We start from the raw sequence: 15792 nt of genomic DNA, 5'->3' as shown, positions 1-15792 counted from the left end.
GCCACCTGATGATGTGAAGAGCCAACTCACTAGAAAAGACCCTGATGCTGAGAAAGATTGAGGGCAGGAGAAGGGGGCGACAGAGAATGAGATGGTTGGATGATATCACCAACTCAATGGACAGGAGTTTGAGCAAACTCCAGGAGATAGTGAAGGACAGGGAAGCCTGATGTGCTGCCGCCCATGTGGTCACAGAGAGTCAGATAGGACTGAGAAACAACAACACTGGGATCCCAGGAGATGGGTGCTGCAGGGAAGGGTGCTGGGAGTTCCGGGGGAGGGAGTTCCATTGTCCCAGAGTCGTCCTTTCTGGAGGAGGGAGTATGTGTTAGTCACTCAGTCATGTCCGACTCTTTGTGACCCCATGAACTGTAGCCCGACAGGTTCCTCTGTCCATGGGGATTCTCCAGGCAAGAATTCTGGAGTGGGAAGCCATTCTCTTCTCCAGAGGATCTTCCTGACCCAGGGATCAAGCCCGAGTCTCCTGCAGGAAAGCTTTTTGCCATCTGAGCCACCATGGGAAGCCCCAGAGGAGGAAAGTGAAGGGAAGTGGCTCAGTGGTGTACAACTCTCTGCAGTCCCATTGACTATTAGCTTGCCAGGTGCCTCCATCCATGGAATTTTCCAGGCAACAGTACTGGAGTGGATAGCCATTTCCTTCTCCAGGGGATCTTCCCAACCCAGGGATTGAACCCAGGTCTCCCGCATTGTAGGCAGATGCTTTACCATCTGAGCCACCAGGGAAGCCAATTTTCTCCATCTTTACATTTTTCTACAATGGGGATGTTGTTTCAGAATTTAAGAAAATATAAACTGTTTGTTTGGCAGAGGTCTGCCAATGAGTGAGGGTGGGGGAGACCCCTGCTGGTCTGTGGCCTCCGGATGTTCCCTTGTGCTCTTTGTCAGCTTGGGGACTTCTCTTCCCGCCTTTAGCTCACCATCTCCCCTGTGGCTGGCTCCAGGAGAGACAGCTGCTGGCCGCGAGGACAGGACTTCGAGGGACGGGCTGTCTGGGGATCGGCTGGCTCCTGCTGCGTTGGTGACCCATCTCTGGTTGTGCTTCCAGGCAAGCGCACAGCAGGGCCCTGAGGCAGCCTCTCGTCTGTCGACTGTCAGCTGCTCCTGCCTCCAGCTGGTCCCCGGCCCAGGCCTGTCACTGTGCCATCTCTCAGCAGGTGAGGACGTGAGGGGCCCTGTCCAAGAACAGGTTCTCTGGAGGGCAGGGGTCACTGCTGGCAGTGCACGTGTGGGCCTGGGGTGAGACTGGCTGTCGGGACCCTCGATGTGTGGCCAGGTCCTCACGCCATCACTGCATCCTCAGCCCCAGTGTAAGGCCTTGTGAAGGCTGTTTCCCCCTTCATTTCACATTATCCCTCGTGTGAGTGGGTGATGGGGGAGCAGCAGGAGATACACGCCATCTCCATGGGTTGCTGGCCTTGGCTTGGAAATCAAGCTGTGTCCTTCCCCATCTAGGAACAGAGATATTACTCAGGCCAGCATCCTTGGCCAGCGACTTGCTATGACAAAGGGGATGGAGGGGGGTCAACCACCACCACCGCCCCCCGCCCCCAAGTATAAGCTGCTCAGTCCCTTCAGGCCGAAGGCAGTAGCTGTCTTTCAGAGATTTCCCGGAGAGACAGACTGCAGAGCTCCGCCAGCCAACACTTCACAAGGGTCTGTGGAGATAAGGCATGTTAGGGAGGATGGCTGAAAAGGCATGATGACATCCACTCATCCAGAAACTAAAGACTGTCCAGGTCAGATCAGCAGCAGCGGCAACTGAAGCATCGTGCGCTGCCCTGCCCCCGACTCTGAGTTTACCAAATTACACACCACAAAGTGTGGCCGTCAGAACCTCCCCAGGCAAGCTGTCTGTGTGAGTGTATCCATGTGCCCGAGGAGAAGGATGCCTGACCACACACACTCACACACATTGTCACACTCGTACACCTGTGTGCATACTCACCCCCCACACATACATCTTTATACCCTCACACCGACACCCCACTCACCTGCACACACACATACACACCCTCACTTACAGTCACACAAATCCTCATACCCAGACACACACACACAGTAAGAGCCCCCTCCTCCTCCTCTGCCCTCCCCCGCTGCTTCGTTTCTTCACTCCTGCGGATCCTGGCCTCAGCTTCCTCTAACTAGCCCCCGGGGTCCCCGCCACCCCCAAGTCCCCTAACTTCTGAAAGCCCCAAGCTGGTGATAAGGAAAGAGAAGGATGGATTCAGAAATGGGGCAGGAGGATTAGGGCCTGAAGGCAATGATTTCAGGGTCCTTTTCCCCTTGTCATTTGGGCTGGGGAGGCTTGGAACTGGCCTGCATCTTCTCCCTCCTTTTGTGTGGACACAAGGATGCATAAACACACACATCCACACGGGGACCGCTGCACACACAGGCCGGCAGAGTATGCCCGTCAGGCCCGTGTGCAGGGACACATGCAGAGATGCACACACATCTCTGTAAAGTAAGGGGTCCGCAGCTGCTCCCCCGAGTTTCAAAACCCCCAGCTCCTCCTGCTTCTCCTTCTCTTCTTGTTGAGTAAAAGTTTGCAACAAGAGAGGAACACAGCCCTGTTAACTCTGACTTCGGTGGCTGCCGCATATCACAACAGGCAAGTTTTATTTTTCAAATATTGTCTGGGAATAAATGAAGTTGACGTCAGGCGTCATCTGGGCCAGAGAGTCATTGCTTGAATGAGGAAACCCAGAGTGTGGTCTGCACATCCCGGGACCGGCCCAGCCCCCTCACACCTCCCTGCGCACTATACAAAACCACTGTCGCCTGCGAGACCCACCCCCAGCTCTCAGGCCTGACCGCATAGGCCTCCAGGAGTTTCTCATTAAACGGGGTAACAGTAACCTATGGTGTGTGCTTTCCTACAGAAAAGTTAGCATCACGGGTCTTCCGTGCTTGGGATAGGGGATGGAAGTGTGTGTGTGTTATTTAAAAACAATATAAACTTTTTGGAATAATAGCAAATTAAAATGAATGAGAAAGCAAACTCTTGCAGGGGAAACTTGTGCTTTGCACTATAAACAGCTAGGGGGCGCTCTGTGAGAGGAAAGAGCCGTGAGCGAAGCGTCCGCGCTTTGCGTTTGGGTCCTAGACCAAGAGGTCTTGGCTGTGGGAAGAGGCTCTTGGCTTCATTTCTCTGCTTTTTGCTCTTTCTTACGTGCAAAACAAAACTCAGACTGTTTTGCCAACTTGTAGAGAGTGAACGAATGTGTATGGTTGGTGGACTTCCCTGGTGGCCTGGTGGTTAAGACTCTGCGCTTCCGCTGCAGGGGGCACGGGTTCAATCCCCGGTCAGCGAACTAAGATCCCACATGCCACGCAGCAAAAAGAACAAATGTGTATGAAGATGAGTTATTATAACAAATCACTGAACAGATGTCAGGGTATTCCTTATGGCAGTGGGGTGTTAGGATAGGAGGAAGACATGGGCTTCTGCTGCCAGGCTTTCTCAGCCCCGGCGACAGGGAGCGGATGACAGGTGGCCCCAGAAGCCCGTGTCTTGCTCCCATCACTCAGATGACCCTCTGACCCCAGGAGGGTCTGCCCCCGTGGCTCCCCAACCCGGACAGAGAAGCTGCAGAGGATGGGAGGGGGAGACAGTTGAGGGGGGCTCTGCTTTCAGACAAGCAACGCTTCCAACCTCCTTAGCTTTGGTTGTTCCAGGGGCAGCAGAATGAAAGAAGGCATGCCCAATAACAGCACCGCCAGCATCTCCCAAGCCCGGAAAGCTGTGGAGCAGCTGAAGATGGAAGCCTGCAGGGACAGGGTGAAGGTAAGCGTCAGGCCCGCCTGCCCTCTGACCAGCACTCCGCTCACAGCAGTCCCCCCGTGTCCAAAGCAGCCGCGGGAGAGTGAACACGTCACCCCGCAGAGCATCCAGCCGACACTGGCAGCTGTAACATTTACAGACGAGCGTTTGCTCCAGAGTTCCACGCATGCCCGAGGAACCAAGGGATGCAGAATACACAGTGTGCGTGAATTCCATAAGGAGTCGCCTAAAATAGACCCATGTTCATCTCAGCTCTCTTTAACCCAGTTGTCATGCCCATAAGCGAGAGAGGGAGTTGAACCATGCGATCCATCATAGTTTTCCTGCCTGGTCCAGTGACTCAGAGATGAGACGACATCGGGTATTTTGATAGGGGTGCTGGGGGAAGTGCCACGTTGAATCATGTCTGCGTTTGTCAGCTGCTCCTTGGGGGAAAGGGAAGGAGGGTACCAGCCTCCTCCCACCCTGTTCACTTCACTTCACTGAGGAGCGGAGATGTCTTCACGCTGGGGGAACAAAGCCAGCTCTTCCCCAGATGCCACTTCAAAGGGAGCAGGAGGCCAGGCGGAGCAAGTGGCCCTGAGATGCAGCTTAGTTAGGCTCATTGACTCGAATGGAGCTGGAAGTGCATCGGGCATCTCACAGCAGAAAACACCAGTGCGTTGTGTCTGTGCCCTGTGGGGACATAAACCAGGGCTCTCACCCAAACAGGACAGAATCCGAGGGGCAGCGGGTAACTCCTAATGCCCTCTGTTGGTGGAGCAAGCAGTCCCTCCCTGAGGCTCCCACTGCCCAGAGCTATGACCAGATGACACCAGCTCCATCAGTCGGCCTCCATCCATCCCCCTCCCCAGGGAGCTTTGGGCACCAGCTATCCAAGGAGGCAGCAACATGCCCAGTAAGTGACACGATGTATACGAAGCAAGAAGGGAATGCAGGATGACACCCATTGGTCCAAGCGGACTGGCTGTATCTGCACATACTGATACCAGCTACAAATAAAACATCTTTAATCCCTAGGCTAGAGGAGGGAGCAAGAAAAGAAACAGTTCTAAAGAGGAGGAGCCCAGTGGTGTAGAAATGGGTCTAAGGATGAGCGTTGCAGGCACTAGTGGTTCAAAGGCAGGACAGACTTCTAGTGAGAGGACAAGGATGCGAGGGGATGCACTCGTTGGACAGAGATCCCTGAGCACCCGCTCTGCCCTTGGCACGGCCCTGGGCTGGAAAAACAAATGGAATGTTCCTATTACGTTGCTCAGAGAAGAGTTCCTGGAGCCATGAGCTGGGGGTTGGTTGCGAAGTGATATGGGGGTGGAGGGAAGGCTAGTATGAGCTGACCGAGGCTCATTGCGAGGACTTGGACTTGACAGAGAAGCCGGTTGTGCTGGGAGGGCAGCTGTGTGCACAGGAACAGCTGGTGCACGGCTGGGGCCGTGGGATGACCTAACCGCAGTCAATAATGTTGCCAGAGGCCAGGGGCCAGCAGAAGCCATTGGCAGGGAATTCTGGTTTGTCAAGGAAGACGCTCTCCATGGTAACAGATCCTCTCGTGACCATCAGCACCCCAGGAGTCACGGTGGAGTGCATGTCCCCATGCGGAAGGGCTCTTCAGGAGTCACTGCAGGATATGTCAGTCTCCCAGAGAAGGAGAGGAGGTCACAGGGCCGCTCAGAATCCAGTGTGCTATTCCGGTGGTGTCACGGGCCACGCAGTCCTGTTCTTGCAGTTCTGGGTTGTGGAACTGCAGCTCCTTGATCTCATGAGAGGCCTCCCGGGGCCCCTACAGCCTCTGTGGTGATTACAGGGCCCATGACAGGTCTGGTTCTGAGCTGACAGAGTCTGATCCCTGAAGAGATGATCCGGGGCTGCCTGAGGACAGAGGTGGCCCCTGGAACCACATCCCAGCGAGAGCTGCACAGTCACATGTGGTTTTTTGTTTGTGCTCACACAACCTCAAATATTAAGTTTTTAAAATTGTGATTAGATACACATAACATATAATTTGCCATTTTTACCGTTTTTAAGTGTGTAATTCAATAACATTATGTACATCCACAACATCATGTGGTCATCTGTTTCTAGAACGTTTTCGTTATCCCAAACAGAAACTCCACCCGTTAAACTCTCACTCCCCGTCCCCTGCCCCCTCAGCCCCTGGAAACCTCTCTTCTACTTTATGTCTCTATGAATCTGGCTGTTCAGGGTGCTTCATCCCTGCAAGTGGAATCATACGGTATTTGTCTGTATTTTGTGTATGGCCTATTTCACTGGGCATCTGCCTTCAAGTCTTGTCCAGTGTAGCCTGTGTCTGAATTTCATTCCTTTGTAAGGGTGAATAGTATTTCATTACGTGTATCCACCATGTTTTATTTGCCTATTCGTGTGTTGATGGACATTTGAGTTGTTTCCACCTTTTGTCTTGTCAATAATGCTGCTATGAACGTGGAATGCATTTGGGTCAGTGCTTTCCATTCTTTCCTGTACATAGCCAGAAGTGGCATTGCTGGGTCATGTAGTAATTCTGTGTTCAACTTTTTGAGGAACCACAGTGTTGGTTTCCATGATAGCCATACCTTTTTTTTTTTTTTTAATTTTATTTTTTATTTATTTATTTATTTTTTTAATTTTAAAATCTTTAATTCTTACATGCGTTCCCAAACATGACCCCCCCTCCCACCTCCCTCCCCACAACATCTCTCTGGGTCATCCCCATGCACCAGCCCCAAGCATGCTGCACCCTACGTCAGACATGGACTGGCGATTCAATTCTTACATGATAGTATGCATGTTAGAATTCCCATTCTCCCAAATCATCCCACCCTCTCCCTCTCCCTCTGAGTCCAAAAGTCCGTTATACACATCTGTGTCTTTTTTCCTGTCTTGCATACAGGGTCGTCATTGCCATCTTCCTAAATTCCATAGATATGTGTTAGTATACTGTATTGGTGTTTTTCTTTCTGGCTTACTTCACTCTGTATAATTGGCTCCAGTTTCATCCATCTCATCAGAACTGATTCAAATGAATTCTTTTTAACGGCTGAGTAATACTCCATCGTGTATATGTACCACAGCTTTCTTATCCATTCATCTGCTGATGGACATCTAGGTTGTTTCCATGTCCTGGCTATTATAAACAGTGCTGCGATGAACATTGGGATACATGTGTCTCTTTCAATTCTGGTTTCCTTGGTGTGTATGCCCAGCAGTGGGATTGCTGGGTCATAAGGCAGTTCTATTTGCAATTTTTTAAGGAATCTCCACACTGTTCTCCATAGTGGCTGTACTAGTTTGCATTCCCACCAACAGTGTAGGAGGGTTCCCTTTTCTCCACACCCTCTCCAGCATTTATTGCTTGCAGATTTTTGGATCGCAGCCATTCTGACTGGTGTGAAGTGGTACCTCATTGTGGTTTTGATTTGCATTAATACTTAGGAATATATCTACCTAAAGAAACTAAAGACCTATATATAGAAAACTATAAAACACTGATGAAAGGAATCAAAGAGGACACTAATAGATGGAGAAATATACCATGTTCATGGATCGGAAGAATCAATATAGTGAAAATGAGTATACTACCCAAAGCAATTTACAAATTCAATGCAATCCCTGTCAAGCTACCAGCCACATTTTTCACAGAACTAGAACAAATAATTTCAAGATTTCTATGGAAATACAAAAAACCTCGAATAGCCAAAGCAATCTTGAGAAAGAAGAATGGAACGGGAGGAATCAACTTGCCTGACTTCAGGCTCTACTACAAAGCCACAGTCATCAAGACAGTATGGTACTGGCACAAAGACAGACATATAGATCAATGGAACAAAATAGAAAGCCCAGAGATAAATCCACACACATATGGACACCTTATCTTTGACAAAGGAGGCAAGAATATACAATGGAGTAAAGACAATCTCTTTAACAAGTGGTGCTGGGAAAACTGGTCAACCACTTGTAAAAGAATGAAACTAGATCACTTTCTAACACCGTACACAAAAATAAACTCAAAATGGATTAAAGATCTAAATGTAAGATCAGAAACTATAAAACTCCTAGAGGAGAACATAGGCAAAACACTCTCCGACATAAATCACAGCAGGATCCTCTATGATCCACCTCCCAGAATTCTGGAAATAAAAGCAAAAATAAACAAATGGGATCTAATTACAATTAAAAGCTTCTGCACAACAAAGGAAAATATAAACAAGGTGAAAAGACAGCCTTCGGAATGGGAGAAAATAATAGCAAATGAAGCAACTGACAAACAACTAATCTCAAAAATATACAAGCAACTTATGCAGCTCAACTCCAGAAAAATAAATGACCCAATCAAAAAATGGGCCAAAGAGCCATACTTTTTTATATCCACCTCAACCTCACTCCTGGGTCAGGAAGACTCCCCTGGAGAAAGGAATGGATACCCACTCCAGTTTTCTTGCCTGGAGAATTCCATGGACAGACTGGCCTGGTGAGCTGTAGTCCATAGGGTCACAAAGAGTCGGACTTGACTGAGTGGCTAACACTTTTCACTTTCATCCCCAGCAATGCACAGGGGATCCAGTTGCTCCACATCCTCACCAACACTTACTTTCGTTTTTAAAAATAATAGCCATTCTAATGAGTGTTAAGCTCACACTGGATTTTTAAGCACTAGACACCCCTTGGTTCAGGGCACAGGAGGGCTTTGGGGAAAAATCTACTTGATGCAACTTGGGGGGAAAAAGATGTATATTGATATCAAGTAGCCAGACAACAAACAGAATGTGGAAAGAGGATCCATCAAGGATACCCCAAATCAACCATGATAAACGCCTTGTTGTTCAGTCACTAAGTCATGTCTGACTTTTTGCAACTGCGTGGACCGTAGCCTGCCAGGCTGCTCTGTCCATGAGATTTTCCAGGCAAGAAAACTGGAGTGGGTTGCCATTTTGTTCTCTGGGGATCTTCCCCATCTGGGGATTGAGCCCACATCGCCTGCATTAGGGAGGCAGATTCTTTACCACTAAGCCAGCAGGGAAGCCAGTAGGTGCCTTGGGGAGGGAGGAAATTGGAAGAGTGTCACCAGGAAAAAGAAGTGGCCTCCCTAGGGTGGGTGAGAGTTCATCACAGGGAAATGAAGAAGGAAAAAAGGATCCTGGGGGTAAATGACAGAGGGAAGCTGTGTGGGAGGAGGAGAGGAGCAGTTCCTAGAACTCTGACTTCATACAGTGAGGGGAACACCAGGCGTTCCCCTGTGTGCCATGCCAGCCACGGAGCCCAGAGAGAGGGATGAACAAGTGGAAACAGCTGGAGGCCCTGTGGGAACAGTAATCGCGATGATGAGTCCCACAGAGCCAGCTCTGGGTAGAAGCACCCAGAGGACAGCCAGGAAGGACACACGTTGGGTGGGAAACCAGGGACGAGCCCCGTGGCTCACACAGTGTGTTGCCAACTGCGGAACCCGCCTCCAGGCGTCATAGTTTTCTCTGCTCGGAAGAGTATCTCGTGGGAGAGGAAGGAAAGGATGATATTTACAGCTCAGGGAAGTAAAGGAGAGAGAGGGGAAAAATACTGCATCATGCCGCTATTTGGGTTGCAAAGGTAGGAAAAAGTATCAGTGTGAACTCAAGAGAGGTTTGGGCAGTTCGTGGAGGTAAAATGTAGAAACATCCACTATGATCTTCAGGTCCTGTCTGTCTCCGCAGACATCATCTGCACAAAAGCGCTGGTGCGATAGACTGACATAGACTTCATTGCAGATTTTGTAGGGCATAGAACGAAGACTTCACCATGTAGCCCCTAGCCAGCCCGCAAACCCCACATGTTACAGAGGCCCTCCCCACACTCACCCTCAACAACCTTCTTAAACCTCCCGACTCTTACCAAATCAGATCTAGCTGATCACGACTCCAAAATCAATACTGGAGAGAGAGACAAACGTTGGTAGGAAGAAATTGCTTTTATCAGAATGCTGGCAATCTGGGGAGATGGTGGACTTGGTGTCACCTAGAAACCACCTCTGAGGATTCTGCTAGACCATGGGAAGTTTTTAAAGGGAAACACGGGACGTAATCTTGGTGGAGCCTTGAGATGGGGAATCAGAGCCGTCCCCCGCTGCGTGCAGGCTTGTGTGCAGGCCTCTTGATTCCTTGTGATTTTCCCTGAGATACTGTCTTGTTCACACACTTTGTTCTGGAGATTCCTGAAGGGGAAGCTAGGGAAGAGATTTGGTCACCTGTGAGTTATTTACGTTTCATTTCTATTATACTTCTTTGACCTATGGAAAGAACCCACGAAACTTGTGGCAAGATATTGTGTGATGAAAAGATTTGAAAGCTGTGCCAGGGCCCGAGATGAGTGGAGCATGGGGCTGCCTCATTTAAGATTAATGATAAGACAAAGGGGCCCCCTGGAGATAGCTCTTTCTTGCCAAAAGCAACTTACACTACCTTCATTTCTTTAATGTTTGACTGCCTCCCCCGACTCAGCCGTCTCGCCCAGCATTCGGGTGACTCTTCTCCATCCCACCTCCAAGCTCACCAGACCATTTCCCAACAAAGCTGGGTGTTCCACTTTGAGAACCTGTATCAGCTGCTTTGACGTATGCACACTACTGCATATAAAATAGGAAACGAGGGACCTCCCTGGCGCGGCCCAGTGGCTAAGACTCCGTGCTTCCAATGCAGCGGGCATGGGCTTGATCCCTGGCTGGGGAACTAAGATCCCACATGCCCTGAGGCACAGCCAAAACAAATGAAAACAAAAGAAAGTGCCTAGCAGATAGTAACCACTTGAAAATATTTTTTAAAAAGATAGATAACTAACAAGGACCTACTGTATAGTGCAGGGAACTCTCTTCAGTACCCTGTAATGACCCATATGGGAAAAAAATCTAAAAAAGAGTGGATATTTGTGTCTATACAACTGATTCGCTTTGCTGTGCTGCTGCTGCTAAGTCACTTCAGTCGTGTCCAACTCTGTGCGACCCCATAGACGGCAGCCCACCAGGCTCCCCTGTCCCTGGGATTCTCCAGGCAAGAACACTGGAGTGGGTTGCCATTTCCTTCTCCAATGCATGAAAGTGAAAAGTGAAAGTGAAGTCACTCAGTTGTGTCCAACTGTTTGCAACCCCATGGACTGCAGCCTACCAGGCTCCTCTGTCCATGGGATTTTCCAGGCAGGAGGACTGGAGTGGGGTGCCATTGCCTTCTCCACTTTGCTGTACACCTGACACTAACACATTGCAAATCAACTATGTGCTGTGCTCAGTTGCTCAGTCATGTCTGACTCTCTGTGACCCCATGGACTGTAGCCCACCAGGCTCCTCTGTCCATGGGGATTCTCCAGGCAAGAATACTGAAGTGGGTTACCATGCCCTCCTCCAGAGGATCTTCCTGACCTAGGGATTGTATCCAGGTCTCCTGCATTGCAGGCAGATTCTTTACTGTCTGAACCACCTATACTCCAATAAAGTTTTTAAAATAATAATTTTAAAAAATCCATATGTACTTCATTCATTGTAAGTATAGGGAAGATTCAACACGTATGGCTTCCCCAAAAACAGAAAGCTTAGAAAATAATGCTCAGGATTCTAACAAAAATGAAGAGCACATAAAGACTACTTGGAAAACGTTTTGGTCCCTTGGAAAAGAACACCCATAACCTGATTCTTACTCTCACCCATTGGAGGCTCAAGCAATATAAAACTCTATCAGGAAAGCATATACATGGCATGGATCATCAAATAGGGAAAATTTGTTGAGAAATGGAGGCAGATATGAGCTAAGCAAAGTAGACGAGGCTTCTGTGAAGAAAATGGTCTCCAGAGCCAACCTGTCCAGCCCAAGACTTCCGCTCCAGAGAAGTTGTCATCCCCTGGAGGAGGCACAGAGGCCCTGAGCAGGCCAGGCCCCAGGCCTCAGGAAGGCTGCTGGGAGCTCCTGCTCCACTGGGCACCGCTCAGGGTGCCCTGACTCTCCTGCCACTGGGCCAACCCCATGGACTATCCTGGCAGACCCTGGGGAAGGATGGACACCCTCAGTGAACTAGTAGCTCTCAGCCAGCGATCAGGAAGCTGACATTTGCCAAGCAGTGCTAGGCCCAGCTCTCTCACGCACCTTCAGTAGATAAACAGCTGTGTTTGTGCTCACATCACCCAGAAGGGTTGCCTTTAGGCTGACATTAATTTTGTCAACCTGAGCTTGATTTGCTGACTGTTGACAGAGCACCCTGCTCCGCATCAGCCTCCTCTCTTTTTCTGACTTTGTTTGTTTATTGTTGGCTGTGCTGGGTCTTTGTTGCTGCGTGCAGACCTTCTCTGGTTGCAGTGAGCGGGAGCTGCTCTTCATTGTGGGGCGTGGGCTTCTCATTGCGGGGCCTTCTCTGGTTGTGGAGTACGGGCTTAGTTGCCCCACGGCTCGTGGGATCTTCCCAGACCAGGGATTAAATCCGTGTCCCCTGATTTGACAGGTAGATTCTTAGCCGCCTGACCGCCAGGGAAGTCCCCATCAGCTGCCCTTCTGTAGACTACTGAAAAAAGTGGGGCAGGCCAAGAAGAGTGGCAGGTGATGAGTGGGCTAAAAAGTTACCCAAAGTCATGGCAGCAGTAATGAAATTAGCGCTGAAAGTATTGACATGAAGAGGGATTCTATCGCGAGAAATAACGACAGGTGTTCACAATCCTTCTCCATCGCAGGTATGAAAAATTCGGTGAAAACAGTTTGGGAAAGGGGAATAGCTTTAGAGAAAGACTTATTCCCATTTACTTTTGGTCTTGGAGATTTTCTTGTTTGATGGTTAAAGGAAAAGCAGGTACATGATCAAAAAACATTTTAGTTAGAAAACACAAAGACCCAAAAACTGAATTTTTATGGGTGTTCAAGATAGGGGTTACATATGCCGTGCTTATTCCATTTAGAACTTTTCTGCAAACCATAAATGAGAGAGAATTAGACACACCCTGAAGCATTCTTAAGGCTCCTCAAGGAGAAAGGGAGAAATTGAAATGAGAATGTGAGAAAGTGGGTATCTGTATCTAGGGGCATTACATCTTACTTTGAAAATAATGCAATTTGTCTGTTCCTGCAAATGACACTTATTTTAGAAAAATTTGGAAAATATAGAAAAGTATAAAGAAAATTTAAACTATAGCCTCTGTATTTTCATGGTTTTTCATCTAGCTGTTTACTTATAAACTATACCTAGTTTTCTTATAGAATTGTGGTTATCATGTACATTTTGTTGACAAAAGTTCAATTAACAATCAAGAAAAAAGGAAACTATATTTGAGCCAGCTGAGGCTGATAACCTAGGAGACGGACTCTCAGGAGCTCTGAGCACTATTCTACCCATTAAAAGTAGAAGATCCAGTCACATGCATTTTCAAGAGACAGGATCGTACCTCAAAATGACATTGATATTTTACATAGGGTTAACCGAGGTTAGAGAGTCCAGGTAAACAGGTAGGCAGGGAGCAGCAAGTCACCATGATCCCCTACAGCATTGGAAAAGGACACTGTTCTTTTAAGAAGTTATATTCCTAGCATCAGAAGGAAGGGGGCGAAGTGCTCTTTACAGGCGAGCAAGCATTCCCATCTTTGAGGTGCTCTGGTTAATGTTTAATGCAAATACACAGTGCACGTTAGGGAGGAGGCCCAGAGAGAGAGAATTTTGTGTTTGATTTATCTTGCCTTAAAATGTAAAATTTAGTTCATCAATTTATTACTTTTTGCAATTTGATTTATCATTGACCAGTATACTGTGATGATATATCCAGGTCAGTAAATACTCTCCTAAAATGTACATCTTTAGTATCTTTATCATCTGATGTGCAGTTATTTAACTGGTCCCCTATTCTTGGGTATTTCCATTCTTTCCATTTTTTCAGCATTACTTCTTTTATTTTTCAGTTGAAGTAGGGTTGATTTACAATATTGTGTTATTTTCAGGTGTATAGCAAACTGATTCAATTATGTGTATATATGCTGGACTATTTTCCATTGTAGTTATTAAAAGATATTGAATATAGTTCCTTGTGCTACATAGTAAATCCTTGTTACCTATTTTATGTATAGTAGTGTGTATCTGTTAATCCCATACTCCTAATTAATCCCCCCCCTGACTCTTTCCCTCTTTGGTAACTATGAGTTTGTTTTCTCTGTAAGTCTGTTTCTGTTTCGTATATAGAGTCATTTATATTATTTTTTTATATAAAATCATTTGTATTGTGAAAGGGAAAGTCACTCAGTCATGTCCAACTCTTTGCAACCCTGTGGACTATACAGTCCATGGAATTCTCCAGGCCAGAATACTGGGGTGGGTAGCCTTTCTCTTCTCCAGTGGATCTTCCCAACCCAGGGATCGAACCCAGGTCTCCCACACTGCAGGCGGATTCTTTACCAGCTGAGCCACAAGGGAAGGCTGTATTATTTTGTAGGTTCCACATAAATGGTATTTGTCTTTCCCTACCTGACTTACTTAGCGTGTTATTCCCTAACTCCATGCATGCTGCTGCTGCTGCTGCTGTCGCTTCAGTCGTGTCCGACTCTGTGCGACCCCACAGACGGCAGCCCGCCAGGCTCCCCCGTCCCTGGGATTCTCCAGGCAAGAACACTGGAGTGGGTTGCCATTGCCTTCTCCAATGCATGAAAGTGAAAAGTGAAAGGGATGCCGCTCAGTCGTATCCCACTCTTAGCGACCCCATGGACTGCAGCCCACCAGGCTCCTCTGTCCATAGGATTTTCCAGGCAAGAGTACTGGAGTGGGGTGCCATTGCCTTCTCCGCACATTGCTACAGATGGCAATATTTCATTCTTTTTAGTGGCTGAGTAATATTCCATCACGCACACACGTACATCCGTATATCACATTTTCTTAAGCCCAGCTGTCTATTGATGGGCACTTGGGTTACTTTTATGTCTTGGCTATTTTAAATAGTGCTGCAGCGAACATTGGGGTGCATGTATCTTTGCAAATTGTAGTATTGTTTATTTGTGGGATCTTAAATGATGTAAATAAACTTATAGGCCCACAGACATAGAAAACAAACTTGTGGTTACCAAAGGAGAAGGGGGCAGGAGAGGGATAAATTAAGAGTTTGCGGTTAACAGAGAGCTACATCACTACCTATAAAATAGATAACCAACAGGGACCTCCTGTGTAGCCCAGGGAGCTCTACTCAGTATTCTGTAAAAACCTATAAGGGGAAGGAATCTGAAAAACAGATATAAATGTATGTACAACTGAATCACTTTGCTGTACACCTGAAACGAACACAACATTATAAATCAGCTATACTTCAATAAAAAATAAAATTAAGGGGCAAAGAGTATAACACATGCTACAGAAAATCAAAATTAGTGACATAGAGAACAGACTTAAGAGACTCTCACAGTAAGCAGAAGAAAAAGACCCAGATCAGTGCAGTCAGAGGATGACAGAAATAAGACCGGCGACAACATTTCAGTGTTGAACACTGATGTTCCTGGCAGAGAGGCCAGCTGAAACAGAAAATACTCCTGAGGAAAGGCTATTACAAGGAAGAGCTCATCATATTCCAGAAAAGAACGTAACAAAATCAGCAACCCTGAAATACACGTACAGCTGAGGTTGAAAGTGAAAGTGTTAGTCGCTAAGTCGTGTCCTACTCTTGGCGACCCTGTTGACTCTAGCCCACCAGGCTCCTCTGTCCATGGAATTCTCCAAGCAAGAACACTAGAAGGGTAGCCATTCACTTCTCCAGGGGATCTTCCTGACCCAGGGTCGAAAACCTGGGTCTCCTGCGTGGCAGGCAGATTCTTTACTATCTGAACCACCAGGGAAGCCCACAGTGGAGGTTACTTAATCTTGAATGGGCCCATCAAATGTACTGACAGGGGAAGGTATCATTTAGGAGAAACACACCTGACTTAACCCGTGTCGGATGCTTGAATCGTCACACTGACTTCAGATGTGGGTGCTACTGGTACCCCAGTCCTCAGACAGGAAAACCTAGGCCCACAGTTGTTACG

At 47.8% G+C, this 15792-nt stretch overlaps 1 protein-coding gene across 3 annotated transcripts in view; it reads left to right on the top strand.

Moving 5' to 3' along the window:
• GNG4 (G protein subunit gamma 4) overlaps positions 1-15792 on the top strand; it is a 72798-nt gene that overhangs the window by 30928 nt on the left and 26078 nt on the right. For 2 of the 3 annotated variants that reach the window (XM_069571602.1, XM_069571600.1), the window contains 2 exons: positions 1067-1175; positions 3700-3808. In XM_069571602.1, coding sequence (XP_069427703.1) covers positions 3710-3808 — 99 coding nt within the window. In that variant the 5' untranslated portion in view covers positions 1067-1175; positions 3700-3709. Of the gene's footprint in view, positions 1-933; positions 1176-3699; positions 3809-15792 lie in introns of all 3 variants that reach the window. The other variant, XM_069571603.1, reaches the window with a different exon arrangement.

The sequence above is a fragment of the Ovis canadensis genome, chromosome 25, assembly GCF_042477335.2.
Source record: "Ovis canadensis isolate MfBH-ARS-UI-01 breed Bighorn chromosome 25, ARS-UI_OviCan_v2, whole genome shotgun sequence".
Taxonomy (NCBI): domain Eukaryota; kingdom Metazoa; phylum Chordata; class Mammalia; order Artiodactyla; family Bovidae; genus Ovis; species Ovis canadensis.
The sequence above is the reverse complement of the archived record's forward strand: the minus strand, read 5'-3'. Positions and strand labels throughout refer to the sequence as shown.